Below are 15,657 nucleotides of genomic sequence, written 5' to 3' on the forward strand. Positions count from 1 at the left end.
AATTGTTAGAAATACTCAGTGGAAGAAATTCATTAGAGATTCACAGCTGGGCAAATGCTGTTAATGGCAGCAAGCATATTTGTCAAGATGCCTCTCTGAATTCTTAGAAATTCCTCTGACAAATAGGTTAATGTAAGTCACTAGACTATAGAAAAATGTTGATTGTAATTATCTTATAATTGTATAATTATATGTGATTTATGCTTCTCTGAGTTTTTCAAGTTGATTACTTATGATAGATTCTACAAAAATTAATGAATTATAAGAATTAATGAACATAAAAGAAAAGAAGTACACTTGGTTATTTCTCAGGATGCATGTATTTAATTCAAATTTTACAATTTTGATTCAGCATGAATTGCAATAAATGGATCTTCAGCAGTGTTACTAATAGAAAAGTAAGCTTTGCCATCACTGGAAACATTGATTTTAATTCCTGTACAATTGCCATTAATTTTATCTCCAGAAATAACATCACAATATGTGCCGCCAGGAAGACCAGTTTGCAAAGTTGAAGACAATGCCCTGCAAAATAAAATTCAAGATTAACTTGAATTCAACACAACTAAAAGCACGAATACAGACTATCTCTAAAACAAACAGCTTCACTTTGTGCTGTAGAACTCTAAGCAATCAAGGTCTCAGTGAGAAGAAAATTCAAACACAAAGACCTCCCCAGTGGGTGTAAAAAGTATTCTCAGGACCAGAAGAAATCCTACAGAAGACTTAGCAATTACCTAGGCTTTTGTGAATTTTACCAAAAACTTAAGGCAGAGGAACATCACTGAAGATATGAGTGAACTGCCACCCTTAGAAAAAAGTATATCCTATGGTAAACACAAGTATTTTAAATGTGTCCTCATTCAAATGTAAGAAAATACTGACTGCTTTCATGAATGAAAATTGGATTATTTCTTGGAAAATCTCTTTCTTCCAAGAGGCATTTGGGCTGGAGATAAAAATAATCTAGCATTTCTGTGAAGAAGTATATGGTTTTAAATATAAAGCTGTCTCATAAATTTACGTTGGTTCTCCCATCCACAAAAGACAGAAATTGAAGGACTAACCATGGATACTTTTGGCAAGAAAGAGATATATTTGATTTATTTTTTGTCAGTAAAATATGATTTAGGCTAGAAGGCACTAAGCAGGAGTGAAGTTGGCCTTGGACTGAGACATTTCAACTGCTTGCAAAGTCTTCTAAGCTATGGTTCTGCATCTGAGGGAGTCTGTACACGAGAGGCAGAGGATATAAGGATTACAAATGAGAAGCAGGCAGAGAAGTCTCAGAACCAACACCCAACAATCTCCTGAGGTGAATCATTGACCGTAAGATACATATTCTTTATACATATGCTTAAAAAATGCTGTTTGTCACAGAGAGACTGGGAAATGCAGAAAGAAGACCAAAGAACCAGATACAGGAGTAGTTGAGAAAAAGAGCTAGAAGGAAGATATTTCAGCTCTGAGGCAGTATTTTTCCATTACTAAAAAAATAACAACAGGTATGTAAGACATGTTCTTCTAGTGATTCCACAACATTTATACTAAGTACGCTGTGTATTTTGTGTGAGGTGTGCATGTGAGCATATACATGAGTCATATCCGTACGCATGTGGTATGCAAGTGTGCACAAAAACATAACTCTACTTAGAACAGAAAGTCCTTTAAAGAGGAGATCAAAAGAAGAAGAGCCATCATCATTTTTCTTCTCGGCCTTTTCTGATCTCTCTGTTTTCTTAATCTACTGAGTGGAGAATTTTTCAGATATGAAAAAAGTAAATGAGCGGGAAAAGAATAAACCAAGAACAAGTTAGTATAAAATGTAATTTCTACCATTACATCTACTTACCAGTCATCATTGTTAAAGACAATGAATCCTCTGTTTCCTCTTCCAAAAGCTACTTGGTTGCTACCATTATCCCACCAGTTTGTAAAAGGTTGGCCATTAACTACATTACGGAACGCAACCATGTTCCTAAAAACAACATATCGTATCATACAAAATGCTGATGAATAATTCAATGGTTTACAATAAAATGTTAAGGAAGTTTATCATGAGAGGATATCTCTACATAGGTATTCCTACCTTATTTGACGCCATCGGTGTTCACAGACCCAGTCATTGCCACAAGTAGTGTCCGGATTAATAGTAACTTCTTTAATCACGCCATTATTATTTGGTGGCCCAATCCAATCATTAACATCCTTAATCAGCACAAAAAGAATTCTAACTTAAAAAGCTCAGTTTTATAACATTACATGTGTTTGCTTCTTCCTTCTCCTGTACACCAAACCCAGTCTGCCCTGCTATTTGTGTCTCTGCAGCTTCTTTATTTAGAATGCCACTCCCGCAGTATTCTTACAGCCGTCTACCAAGGCCTCAGCATCTTCTCCCAAGTCTCATTCTCTAGTGCCCTATTTCAAACAGGGGGAAGATATTTTTACTCTCTCAGTTTCTATCCAGAGATTGCAGTGGGTTCTTAATATCACTGTAGGCAGGACAATGTCATTGAAATGGCAATGGCTTCAGCATCAGAAACAGCAAGATTAAAACATGGGCTTTATTACCACTTGCTAAGAAAACTTAGACGATATGCGTAATTAATCTGTGCCTCATTTTCCTCTTCTGTAAAAGGGCCATATTGCTTAAGTGCTATAAAAATTAAATAATATTTGTGAAAATGCCTTGAATATGATAATTGCTAAATAAATGTTAGTTCCTTTCATTCTTCCTTTTGGATAACTATACTAATCAACACATCATAATATTCTTTACTAAATTGACCAAATTTTTAATATGGTGTCTTTCTGATTTGTACTTTTAAAGGTAGTCATAGAAAAAGCAGATTATATCTAGAAAGGTTCTAAGTGTCTCTTAAAATCATGTCATGGGATGTCTAGTGGATAAAACTAAGAGTTTTTAGCATGCAGAAGTCTTGGGAAAGTGGAAAAGTTCTGAGGAAAAGGGAAATGGTCATGGTCCATGACTCATGACATCAGACATAAGACCAACTCATGGAAATTAGAAGTTGGCTTCCTATAAAGGGACATTTTCTAAATATCAAAGCTGCCTAACAATAGAATGAGTTGCTGTATAAAGTAGTGGATTTCTCAATTTGAAAGGACTCTAGAAGAAACTAATTAAATACCTGTCTGGCTTGTAGTAAAGAGGGTTTTCTACTGTAGTTGTGCAATTGCTGTATGATGCTGCATCTGAAATCTTCAGTTTAAATAAAAACTTTCCAAAAATCTTCATAATCTTATTACTCATTTCCTTTCTAAAAGAATTGCTACTCAGGTTAATGTATTTACCATATCACAAATATTTTTCTCACCCTTATCTTTCCCAGAATAATCTACAAATTTCTCTTCTTTAATACATATAATTTCCTTCCTCTTATAAGATACTTCCCCTATTTAACCTCAATTCAAGTGAATAATTTCTGTGCATTTCATAGAACTTTTTTAAAAAGGCATTTAATGAATATTTATATTGCTCATACTTTGGGTAGGTACTGTCTGAAGTCCTTTGCAAGTGTTAACTTATAAGCCTCATATCAACCCTATAAAGTAGGTACTTAGGAGAAGTACATATTTTACTCAATGTATTCTTATTTTTAAGTGTTTTCTTTTCACGTGAGGCGATATATTTGTCATATTTCTGAAGCAGTTTGCATACTCTTTGACAACAGACACTGACTGTGAATTTTAATTTTTTAATATCCACTTCATTGCTAAAAGGGTCCTGCATCAGGTTTTCTCTTAATAAATATTTGATAAATAGTAAATGTAATAGCATCATGTGAAATTAAAACCAAATTTCCTTCCTTTTCTTCCTTGAGAAAAAGATATTTTGAACAACACCAAAACTTACTTTTCCATTCTGAAAATTTCTTGCCCAACGGTAGCTTGACATTATTCTTGTAAATCCATAAGGATGAGCCAGCATAAATCCAACTGCCATTTTGTACAGTCTGAAAGTTACAAAATGACAGCACCATAGAAGAAATGATATTTTTAGTATCATTAAAAGGTAGGTAAAAAAAATTGGGGAACTTAGTTTCTTACCTAGAGTCCCAGAATGTAAGAATAGACGCTCCTCCAGCTCCATGTCCTCGCTGATTGTCATGGTTATCCACAAAGACAAGTGCTCTGTCTGAAGGCATGAAACCCCAGCCTTCTCCCCAGTTCCTATTAAAAAAATTATATATGTATATATATATATATACCTTTTAAAATAGCTTTAAAGTAACCTAAATGTGTATTTCTTTTAGTATACCATCCTCAAAGGAAATTCTCTCTCTAATTAAATGGTTATTCTACGGGGTTTTTTTAGAGAAACTATGTAGGTATATTATCTACAAATACATCTCATGTATGTATATGTGTATGAATTACTTGTATTACTTTCATGCTACAGGTATAAGATTTTTGTTGTAAAAAGTCCTTTTAGAAGTTTCAGTATATTATAATTTAGATGAATTTCAGAAGTAGCAACATGCATATCATCTTATCCAGAATGGCAAACTGGGCTAAAATAAGGCCTCAATATTTTATTTTTATAATATAAACATTTTAATGTTTGAAACTAATTAATTGATATGATATATGTAATTTCCACAGTATGGCCACATTGTAGGCAGTTCATAAATGATAGAGTCATTTAAATAACAATCTGACCGTCACAGATTATATGCAAACATTAGTCAAATCTAGTAAAGTCATATAATAGGTAGTTAAAATCTCTAAGTTATGTTTTGGGTTTCTAGACATACTTCCTTGTCATTGACATTCTAAATAATAAAGATGATCTATGGAGTTTGGACCTCTATACCAGTTATTATTGGCAACAGAATCTTTGAGAGTTTTTCTAATTAAAAAGGTTCTAAGAAGATAACTCATACTGCGGTAATATGACTAATAAATCTGTGAAATAATTCAAAAGATAAATCATATTTCATTTACTTTAAGTATGCCATCTTCTCTCCATTCCACCTGCGCAGAACTGTGCCTAGTTTAGCACCATACTTGAATTCTGTCACACGGCCATTCCCAAAGTACTCGCTGCCTTTAATTGGCTCAGTACCCAGATCAATTACCTATAGAAATACAGAAGAATATATAATTTTAAATAGGAGCTTTAAAGAATTTTAACCATCACATTAATATTATATGGAAAATGGCTTTAAACTATATTATTTGAAATGCTTCAAATGGTTTTCCTTAAACAAGATTTTTTAAAAAATTTTTTTGCTGAAGTATATGCAGCACTTAATATCTGGCAGACAACATTTCTACATGCTTGGTAAATATTAACTCATTTAATTCTCCAAAGAAAACAAAGACCTAACCATTATCATTATCTCTTTTCTTCACAAGAAAAAATGGTTGCACAGAAAGGTTAATCAATTTGCCTAAACGAACACAGTGAATAGTGCTATAACCAAGATTTAAACTCAGATAGACTGGCTTGAGACAACAACTGTATTATTATCTGTCTTTTATAATGGTCTCTTGGGAGATGGTAAATTACATAGAGATGTCTGCAGCATAAATAAATTCTTTGCTCTTCCATAAAACCTCTTGGAACAAAGAGTTTGCTGTGTTGTCTCTGAATAAAAGGTTAAAGAACACTGTTTGATAGAAATGGTTCAGCCATTAACCAACAGAAATTTTATTTTCAACTAAATCTGCCGTTTATTTTCTAATGATTTAAATAATATTATTTTATATGCACATATATATATTGACGTACCTCCTGGTAAATGAAAGGTTTACTTCCTTGAGGGAACCACTTTGTGTTTAGATTATGCAGTTTATCCAAAAATGCCTTTATGTCTCCAGGCCACATGTGCTTAGCAGCATCCAATCTGAACCCTGCTACACCAATGTCGATGAGGCGATTCAGATAGGCAGCAATCGTGGAACGCACATAATCTTTCTCCAGCGCAAGATCAAGAAGACCAACCACGCGACAATTTCTGACCTGTAGAGGCAAAAATTTTGTGATTGATACATAAAACATCATCTTTACTCGAGATTTCATGTGATTATTCATTCATTTATTCAGTAACAGATCTTTGCATTGGGACTATAGGGATGCTGACATTCTGATATGGACATAACTTTGAAATATTTTCTAGTACTAGAAAAATGGAGAATGTAGGAAATAAAGTAGGTGAGTTTTTTAATTGATTGGGGAAAATGTTTTAAATATTGATTTGGGTTTCTTATTTTTAAACAGTCAGACTTGGACTCCTGTTTTCCTAAGGACTCTAAGCTAATATTTAAAATGGAAATCAATATGGTACATATATACAATGGAATACTACTCAGCTGCAAAACAGAACAAAATCATTCCATTTGCAATAACATGGATGGACCTTGAGAGAATTATGTTAAGTGAAATAAGCCAGCGAGAGAAAGATAATCTGTGTATGACTCCACCCATATGAGGAATTTAAAACTATGGACCAAGAACAGTTTAGTGGATACCAGGGGAAAGGTGGGGTGGGGGGTGGGCACAAAGGGTGAAGTGGTGCACCTACAACATGACTGACAAACATTAGTGTACAATTGAAATTTCACAAGATTGTAACCTATCAATAACTCAATAAAAAAAATGGAAATCAATAAACTACATGTGGATAATTAAAGGCATAGATGGCTCTTTATTCAGATCACTGTTTTTTTTAAATTACCTGGTAGATATCATTATAGTTCTCAACCTCTCCACTTCCAGTGTTACATTTACCATCATTAAAATCCCAACCAGAGTATGGGACTGCTGGGAAGTCCCTACTTTCAGCATTGTAGTAACTTCCGCAAGTACTGCTCGTTCCTGCACCGCCACCACTTCCGCACATATGATTAACTACAGCATCCACATAAATACGAACCTGAAAGGCAAAGTTTCTATTTCAGTTTGACTTATGGAGAGGTAGAAATCTGTAATATTATTGATGAAAGTTTACAGCATATAAAAAACACTCAAAAATATTTCCTTGCCATTTTATAACTTAACTTCCTAGAAGACAAAAAGTCAAGTGTGAAAGGAAATCAATGTGAACTGAAGACCTACATGCATTCTAGCCACTTGCATTGAGAGAACCAAAAACTACCATAACTATGAAAAATGCGAAGAGCACTTGGGCAGTAGGTTAGAATGAGTTGAGACAGGAGAGGTTGTTGGTTTTTGAAATTTCCATGGGCCATCCTAAAAAAGAAGTAATCAGCCTCTACTATCTACTTGGCATCTGTAGAGAGGAAGGTAGACATTGTTTCTCATTACGCTCCTCATCAGAGAGAATATAACTATTTACCATCAAAAAACCTATGGGGAAAGAGGCCTGCCTGGTGGCACAGTGGTTAAGTTCACAGGTTCCACTTTGGTGGCCTGGGGTTTGCCAGCCCGCATTCCGGGTATGGACCTATGCACTTGTCAAGCCATGCTGTGGCAGGCATCCCACATATAAAGTAGAGGAAGATGGGCACAGATGTTAGCTCAGGGCCAGTCTTCCTCAGCAAAAAGAGGAGGATTGGCAGCAGATGTTAGCTCAGAGCTAATCTTCCTCAGGGGGAAAAAAAAAACCTATGGGGAGAAAGACCCAGGAATAATTATGGGTGGAGATACAGGTCACATAAAAGTGACAGCAAATACTGTAACTGGAATTTCCAATTCCTAACTAGAAAAGAGTTCCCTAGAAATGTGTATAATTACAAAGGTTAAAAGTTGATATTTTGCTTTAGAAATAAGTTCGGATTAAAATTTGACTTAACATTGTCTTTAGTAGATAAATGACACACATACAAAGATTTACCAAAATTGAAAATAAGGCAATAATTAAATTTTAATTATAGCTAAAGTACGAAGTAAAATAAAAATTAAGAAATATGGAAAATATTCTGCTGAAAAAGAGCAAGAGACAGGAGAGAGAGAGGATTTTCCCATATAATATTTTGAAAGGCAATTTTCATTCACTTACACCGACGTTGTTACATCTGGTCACCATGTCTCGGAATTCACTTTCACTTCCAGACCTTGTACATAACTTGTAGCTAATTGGTTGGTATCTTTCCCACCAAGGTCTTGGAGGGTTATTAACTATGATATTTTCATTGGGTGGAGAGACCTATAAATAGAACAGTCTTAGTAAGTATCAAACTGTGGCTTACTTTATATCATTGGATACTCTAGAAACTAAGCAATAATCTAAAATTATTTCTGAAGCTTTGTATAGCAGCTACATTACTTTACAACCGCTTGAAAATATTAATAGCACATTGAAAATGTCCTACTGAAGAAAGATTCTATCAGAAACATAACATAAAGTTGCCAACAGTACTAAATGTTTTCTTCCTTAGAAAACTGTTTTACTCAGAGTACTTATTCCTGAAGTAAAATGTTGCCCCGGTTTCACAGATACAGATCATTATACAATTTACTACAAGCACAGCACATACTGCAGTACATCCTATGAACAATACCCACCTGAACCCCTCCAAATCCTTTGGGAGCTAAGTATCGCTCACATTCAAGAGCAATATCAGCCCAGCGCCACTCAAACAGATGCACAATCGATGTCCGTCCACTTTGGGTATGTGGGTCATACTGAGCCCAGCAGAACCCAATGGCTGAAAGTAACAGAAGGAACTTCATTGTGCTTTGAAGTTGTCAGGGTTCTTTGCAGCAACTATTTATATTCCTGTAAGAAGCATATTTTACTAAGTAAATATTTACATGAATAGGTACTTAGAGCACAAGCCATTTATTTATTTATAATCTGAAAAAAATTATCAATAATAATGTTAACAGGTGAAGAACATCCGTAAAATCTCCCAGGAAAACAATCTAAATGACCTCTTAGAACTTAATGTTTTCCTTATCGAGGGAATATTAACCTTTTTAAACATCTGGCATTATAGATATACATAAAGAGAGCTTAAACATGTATTATTTAATTAGGATTAGATCTTACTTCTGAGTCCCTCACTAATCAAAGGAAAGTAACAATCAGAGACAACTGAATTCATAGTCAAAATATGCCTTAACTATCTATTTGCAAACATTTGTAATGTTTCAAATTCAAAAAGAGACAGGATATTTAATTCAGTTCTGTTTTTCACTCCCAATCCAAATTTTTAGTTATTTAAATTTCTGCATTAAGATTTAAGAAACTATTTGGAAGTTCAATGTACATGAATTGAGGAAACAGACTGTTTTTCCTCTCCACCAAATCTTATGCTTAATTCAATGGCTATAGCAGTAGGGTGGGGTTTTCTTTTCCTCTTTATAGCAAATATCTCTTGTACCTGATAAAACACTAAATTAACGAATTCGCAACCCTTTCCTTCTTAATGTGAGTGAAATCCTACAAAAAATAGTACAGGTCAGAAAAACTTAATCCATTAATCCAACAAGTATTAACCGAGTGTCTGCTTTTTGCTAAGCATGTGGATGATGTTCAGGATATGATGAACAAGACAAGACAGACAAGTTTCTTGGTCTCAGGGAGCTTACATTCTAGTGGAAGGGAAAGAAAATATATGAGTAAATAGTAGTAATCATAACAAAAAAACAAATTAAGATAGCAATAAGAACTAGTATGAAATAACAGGGTAATAAAATAGAAAATGACTTTACCACCAGGGTATTTTAGACTGGATAGTAAGGGAAAGCATCTCCGAGTGATTTTCAGCTGGGATTTGAAGGATTAGAAGGAGCCATTCATTTGAGCATCAGAGAAAGACAATCTACACAGAGGAAAAGACAACAGTAAAAAGCCAAGGAAGGAAAAAGCTTAAAATACTCAAGCAACATTAAAAAAAATTGTCAGTGCAGCTAATCAAAGTGTGATACAGTGGAGGGTAAAACGAGATGAGGTTGGAGAGGTAAGCCAAATCATGCAGGACCTTGTAGAACATAAAGAAAGAGAGAGCCATCGAGGCTTTAAGAGGGGGAGCTGAGAGATTCAGATACACTATAAAAAAAAAATCGCTTTTGCTGCTGTGAAGAAATTGTATTTTAGGAAGACAGAAGTGGAGGCAGGGACCTCAATTAGCCTTTTTTACTGGTCCAGGAAAGCAGTGCTTGGCTTGAACTAGGGTACTGACAGGATATATTTCAGAGGTAGCAATAGGTTTATGGATAGATAAGAGCTGAAGAATGAGGGAAAGAGAAAAATTTTAAAAATAGATATTTGGGGGGCTGGCCCCGTGGCCGAGTGGTTAAGTTCGCGCGCTCCGCTGCAGGCGGCCCAGTGTTTCGTTGGTTCGAATCCTGGGCACGGACACGGCACTGCTCATCAAACCACGCTGAGGCAGCATCCCACATGCCACAACTGGAAGGACCCACAACCAAGAACATACAACTATGTACTGGGAGGCTTTGGGGAGAAAAAGGAAAAAAAAATAAATAATCTGAAAAAAAAAGCAGATATTTGGTGGTGATACCATTTATTTATTTATTTTTTGCTGTGGAAGATTTGCCCTGAACTAACATCCATTGCCAATCCTGCTCTTTCTTTGCTTGAGGAAGATTAGCCCTGAGCTAACATCCATGCCAATCTTCCTCTACTTTGTATGTGTGTTACCTCCACAGCATGGCTGATGAGCAGAGAAGGTCCACACCAGGATCCAACCCAACAATCCCAGGCTGCCAAAGCAGACCCCACAGAACTTTAGCCACTCAGCTATGGGGACAGCCCCCTCACTGATTTTTTTTAAATAAATGATCACTATATCAGAAATTGTGCAATACAATCTACTATAACCCTGGCAAAAACTTGTACACATGAAGGAACTATGGCTCAGAGATTGAATAAATTATCCTTTCTTATAGGGTAAGTAACCAGAATTTGAGATTGGTCCTACTACAAATCAACATTCTCTGTATTACGTCAATGTTTCTCAAGAATTCTAGACTTGTGATGCCCAGTATGATAGCCAGAAGCAACATTTGGCTACCGATCATTTGAAATATAATGAGTCTGAACAGAGATGTGCTGTAAGTGTAAAATGCTCTCCAGATTTGGAAGACTTAGTGTGATAAAAGAAAGTAAAAAAATTAAGATTTTTTTGTCGTTCACATGTTGACATAATGTTCCGTGATACATTAGACTAAATAAAATGTATTGTTAACATTAATTTCCCCAGTTTCTTTTTATGCCTTTTAATATGACTACTAAAGTTTTAAAATTACAGTCATGGTTTTCATTACATTTCTTTTGGACAAGACCCTTCTAGAGACCACGTTAAGTCAGAGAAGGGACAAATCCATGCATAAAAACAAAAAACAATAATAAAATGAGGAATATGTTCACTGTCTTAAGAGAGATAAGAGTAAAGTGCTTCAGGATTTCATTGATAGGAAAATTCATTTGTGATGAATGAGAATTGAGGAAGATAAAATTGATTCAAAGAATGGGTTTGACTTTACCAAAAGAGATAAGGTGAAATGGCTTTTAAGGAAGAAAAAAGAATTATCCAATGTAGGAAATGGGCAAGGAGGATGGCAAGAAATCAACACATTTTGTAGACCATTAAGTTTGCTGTGGAGGAGCCATAGGAGTTAAAGTAGGAGGTTATATTGCAGTCTCTCAAAGGCAGGGAGAAGAAGGTGGACCTTCTTCCCAAAATCATAAGAAGCTATAAAAGGTTTTCTTTAATTTATTTGTTTGTTTTTAAGCAGGAAATAACATGAGTAGAGCTTTTGGAGTATATCAGATGGATTGAAAGGCAAAGAGAACTGAGATAGAAACAATTGAAAACTTGTTCAGTAGTAAACAGAGTATTGATGAAAATCTAAACTAGGATTATCAAAGTAAGAATGAAAATTGGGAGAGTATGGTAAATTGTTACAATAAGATACACTCAATGAATAACATTTTCCAGCATTGATAGCATTCCGGGGGCTCTTCCAACATAGACTATGGAATTGGTTTACAACTTTGTAGACTACAGAGAGACTAACTGTCCCTGGCCATTCCAACCATGTGAGCTGACATCCACTAACCGTAGTTGAATAACGGTACCAAGGCTAAGCCAGCTGAAGAACCACCTAGTCGATCCACAGAATTGTGAAACATAAGAAGTTGTTATTGTTATGAAGCAATAATTAACTAACACAGAGAGGAGAGATGTAACAGATTCAGCAGAGACCCAGTCTACAGGAAATGGCTGCTAAGCAGATGTATGGAGTAGAGAAAAGGAAGAGTCAGAGGGGACTGTGATTTAAAGTTTAGTGAGTGGAAGAAGGACAATGCCATTATTGTTCATAGTGCAATCTGCAGACAGACTTGGTTTAGAGAAACTGAAGAGCTGATTTGGGGATGTACTGAGTTTGAGGTATAAACAAGCACTAGATATGAAGAAAGAAGTAGGGAGATTTGGGAGCTTTCGACAAGGCAATGACAGTTTCAGAAATGGCACACAAAATATTTAACAACTGACTTAGCACAGACACTGACCAGTCAGAACAGATGCCATTCATGAGCAACTAGTATGTACAGGCCAAAGCACACTGCCTGCATTATCGGGCCTGGAGAGCTGAACCCTTGAGAACTGACAAGGTACCAAGAGAGATGTTGAATCCAAAGTTTGAACTTTGGGCAAGCCCACCAATCGGTATGATGGGGCTGATAGGAGGGAGCATACAAAGAGGTGTCTTCAAAGTAGGGAGAGGAGTTCATTACCAGAGAAAGGTTTTCAAAAACAAATAGGAAGGAAAATTTGCAAGGAGGACAAAAGACTAACTGGATGTGGATGAGTATTAGAGAGAACAGGAGAGAAGACTGACTAGATAATGGACGATATAAGGCTGATGGTGATAAAGAGCTGGAAGCTGGAGAAGAGCATCGTTTGAACTTCATTCCTGACTCAAGGTGCCAAATAGTAAAATGTAATGGTTAAGAACATGACCTTAGGAGTTAGATGAACTATAGTTTAAATGGTGACCTAGCCATTTATCAGCTGTGTGACCCTGGAAAGTAATACCTCTAAATTTATCTATGACTGGAAAAAGTAATATGTATCTCAGAGTAGTTGTGATAATTAAATAAATTTACACAAGAAAAGTTGTTATCCCAGTGCATGGATATAGTAAAAGCTCGATATATTTGGTTGCTGTAATGTTGTCATTACTGTATTATGGTTTTTACTGCTAGCATTATTCAAACTGCTATCAACTCATGCTCTCTTCCCACCTCCACTTGTTATCACTTGGACATTCTCTCTTTCCATTCCACCCTTCCCAAATTCTAATAATACTTTCTACTTCTCAAAAATATCTTCATATTCCCTGGCAGAAGAGATGGTGATAAGAAGGAACCAGCAATGTTTTCCACCTGCAATTTTTTCCACATTTTCTTTCTTTATCTTTTTTTTAACCTCTTTAGAGCTTGCGGCAGATTACGTGTTGATTTTAAAATACACTTACCACATCACCTTCCTTATATCAGCAATCTCTCAAATCCACAGTTCAGTATTTTTCAATCATAAAATCACAGAATCACACAGTTCTGGCTCTGCTTTTTTTTAGTTAGGAAAAATAATCCTGGATATAGGACTTTATAGATTTTCTAGAAACCTCTTCTTTTCAATATGTGCTCTTACAACCCTGTTCAATTCTCTAAATCTAGTTTATACAAAAAGGCTAATCTGAGCTCCACAATGAGACCAGATCGGCCACTGTCACTGTTTCCCGAGCAAACCACTGTCTTCCTCCCAGCTCAGCTGCTGCCCTGCCCCCTCTTCTGAGCACACTGCTTCTCTTCAGTTGTTTGCTTTCTCTTTGTCTTTTCTTCTCTTTCTACAAAATCCTCTCTCAATCTCAGCTAGTCTTTTGTTTCCTGAACCATTCATTTCAATCTACAGCAAAAGTTTTGCTAAAATAATCTTAAAGACACAGATTAGAATATGATTTTGTCAAATTACTTAAATAAAGTGTGGGTCTAAAAGGTCAACAAAATCGCTAAATCGAAAAATCTCATTTGAATCAAAGCTTTGCCATCTACTGTGTGAACCTTAGAGAAAACATTAAAGTTTGTAGATTGCATTTAGGTCCTCCTTTAGAAAATAGGCATAATAGTATTGTTGATAAATATGATAAAAATACAAAAATAACTAACAGCAACTAACAATATGCATTGAGGGTTATTATGTGCCATTTCCATGTATTAACACTTGCATTCTTCACACATACATAAATGCAAGATAGAATTATGACTATACGCAGTTTTAAAAGGAGGAGACTGAGTTACTGAGAAATTAAGTGATGCAATTTGTCCACAGTCAAAGTTCAGTAAATGCTGAGACTGAAATTCAAAACCAGGCATTCTAACTTGTGGTGAGCTGTTAGGCATTACTCAGTCCTATCAGTCTGCCTCACTGGGTTGTTATAAAAGTCAAATAAAATATTGTATGTGAAAATATTATGGAATCTGGAAATTTCTGTTTAGCTAATATTAACATGTTTAGAAGATTGTAGAAGTGGTAAAGGTTATTCTCATATTTCTTATTTTTTAAATTTTCACTCTAATCAAAATTAATTTTCTCTGGTACAGTTTTTATTCCTGATCTCATACTCACCTACAGAATATACTGTTATTCACAAACATTTGGTGCTTCTCCCTGCAGGTGATATATCCACCCCTGTCCTGTTGAATTTGGGAATGTCCATGTGATTTGTTTTGGCCATGAAATGCAAACAGAAGCAATATTTTCTACTTTGTGGCCGCTGTGATAGTTAAAGCATGTGTCAAAATGATGTTTCTGCCACAGATTGTAAAGTGACCTGATACAAAGAGTGCCCTTGTTGATCTGAGATGAGCATGACTGATAAATTTGGTATTTGTAAGCCACGTAGAATGTTTATTTTTTGTTACTTTCATATAATCTATTCTATCCTGATTGATACAACCACTAAATACCCTTAAGCTCTTTGATTCATAAGACATTCCATATACATTTCCTTTCTCTTGGGATGCAGGAAGTCAAGGTATGAATAGATCATAAGATCAGAGAATATTACCGTTAAAAGAGACTACTGGAATAAAGTAGGCCAGTGGTTTCCAGATTTCGAATTCTAAGTAATCTGTATGATTTCAAAAAATTGTATAAAACCATATTTTAATATAAAAGTCATGAAATTTAGCTTTATAAAGAGATCTACTATTAATACATTGCTCTGGTCTTTTTGGTTTTTTTGTCGTTTGGAACAACTTTTCAAAATCTAACCTTCTTATTTTCTTGATATAGAAAACAAAAAAAGAAAAAAGGAATATTGCCAGAGATAAAGAAGGATGTTTCATAATGGTAAAAGAATCCTTTCAATAGGAAGACATACTCCTAAATGAGTATACACCCAATTACAGACTTCAGAACACATGAAGCAAAAACAAACAGAACTAAAAGGAGAACTAGAAAAATCCACAATCATAGTTGGGAGAGTTTAACCACCATTTTTCAGTAATTTAGAGAGTAAGAGACCAAAAAATCAATAAGGATATAGAAGATTTGAACAACATCAACTAAGTTAATTGATATTTAAAGAATATCACCCCCAACAATTGCAAGATACACATTCCTGTTAAGTCGACGTGGAATGTTGTAGATCATATGCTGGGCCACAGTTCAGGTCTTAGTAAATTTCAGAAG

General features: G+C 35.2%; 1 protein-coding gene across 1 annotated transcript; it reads right to left on the reverse strand.

Annotated features, from left to right (window-relative positions):
* Positions 1 to 328: 328 nt before the first annotated feature.
* Positions 329 to 13,454, reverse strand: LOC124230013 (pancreatic alpha-amylase). Its single transcript, XM_046645703.1, has 11 exons — positions 13,439 to 13,454; positions 8,495 to 8,708; positions 7,989 to 8,135; positions 6,705 to 6,902; positions 5,759 to 5,989; positions 4,969 to 5,102; positions 4,072 to 4,194; positions 3,878 to 3,977; positions 2,090 to 2,208; positions 1,853 to 1,978; positions 329 to 525 (listed from the first exon to the last, which is right to left on the reverse strand). The coding sequence occupies exons 2-11, from the start codon at positions 8,660 to 8,662 to the stop codon at positions 336 to 338; spliced, it is 1,536 nt and encodes a 511-aa protein (XP_046501659.1). The 5' UTR covers positions 8,663 to 8,708; positions 13,439 to 13,454; the 3' UTR covers positions 329 to 335.
* Between the last annotated feature and the right edge of the window lie 2,203 nt (positions 13,455 to 15,657).

This window comes from Equus quagga, chromosome 18 (genome assembly GCF_021613505.1).
Source record: "Equus quagga isolate Etosha38 chromosome 18, UCLA_HA_Equagga_1.0, whole genome shotgun sequence".
Taxonomy (NCBI): domain Eukaryota; kingdom Metazoa; phylum Chordata; class Mammalia; order Perissodactyla; family Equidae; genus Equus; species Equus quagga.

What these genes read in the sequence shown, in the direction of transcription:
- LOC124230013 (XM_046645703.1), bottom strand. Translation starts at nt 8,662, where the DNA reads ATGAAGTTCCTTCTGTTACTTTCAGCCATTGGGTTCTGCTGGGCTCAG. An exon ending in ACTATAATGATATCTACCAG is followed by an intron (nt 5,990 to 6,704) that starts GTAATTTAAAAA and finishes TTGCCTCTACAG; the next exon opens with GTCAGAAATTGTCGCGTGGT. An exon ending in GAGAAGATGGCATACTTAAA is followed by an intron (nt 4,195 to 4,968) that starts GTAAATGAAATA and finishes TTTTTTTAATAG; the next exon opens with GAACTGGGGAGAAGGCTGGG.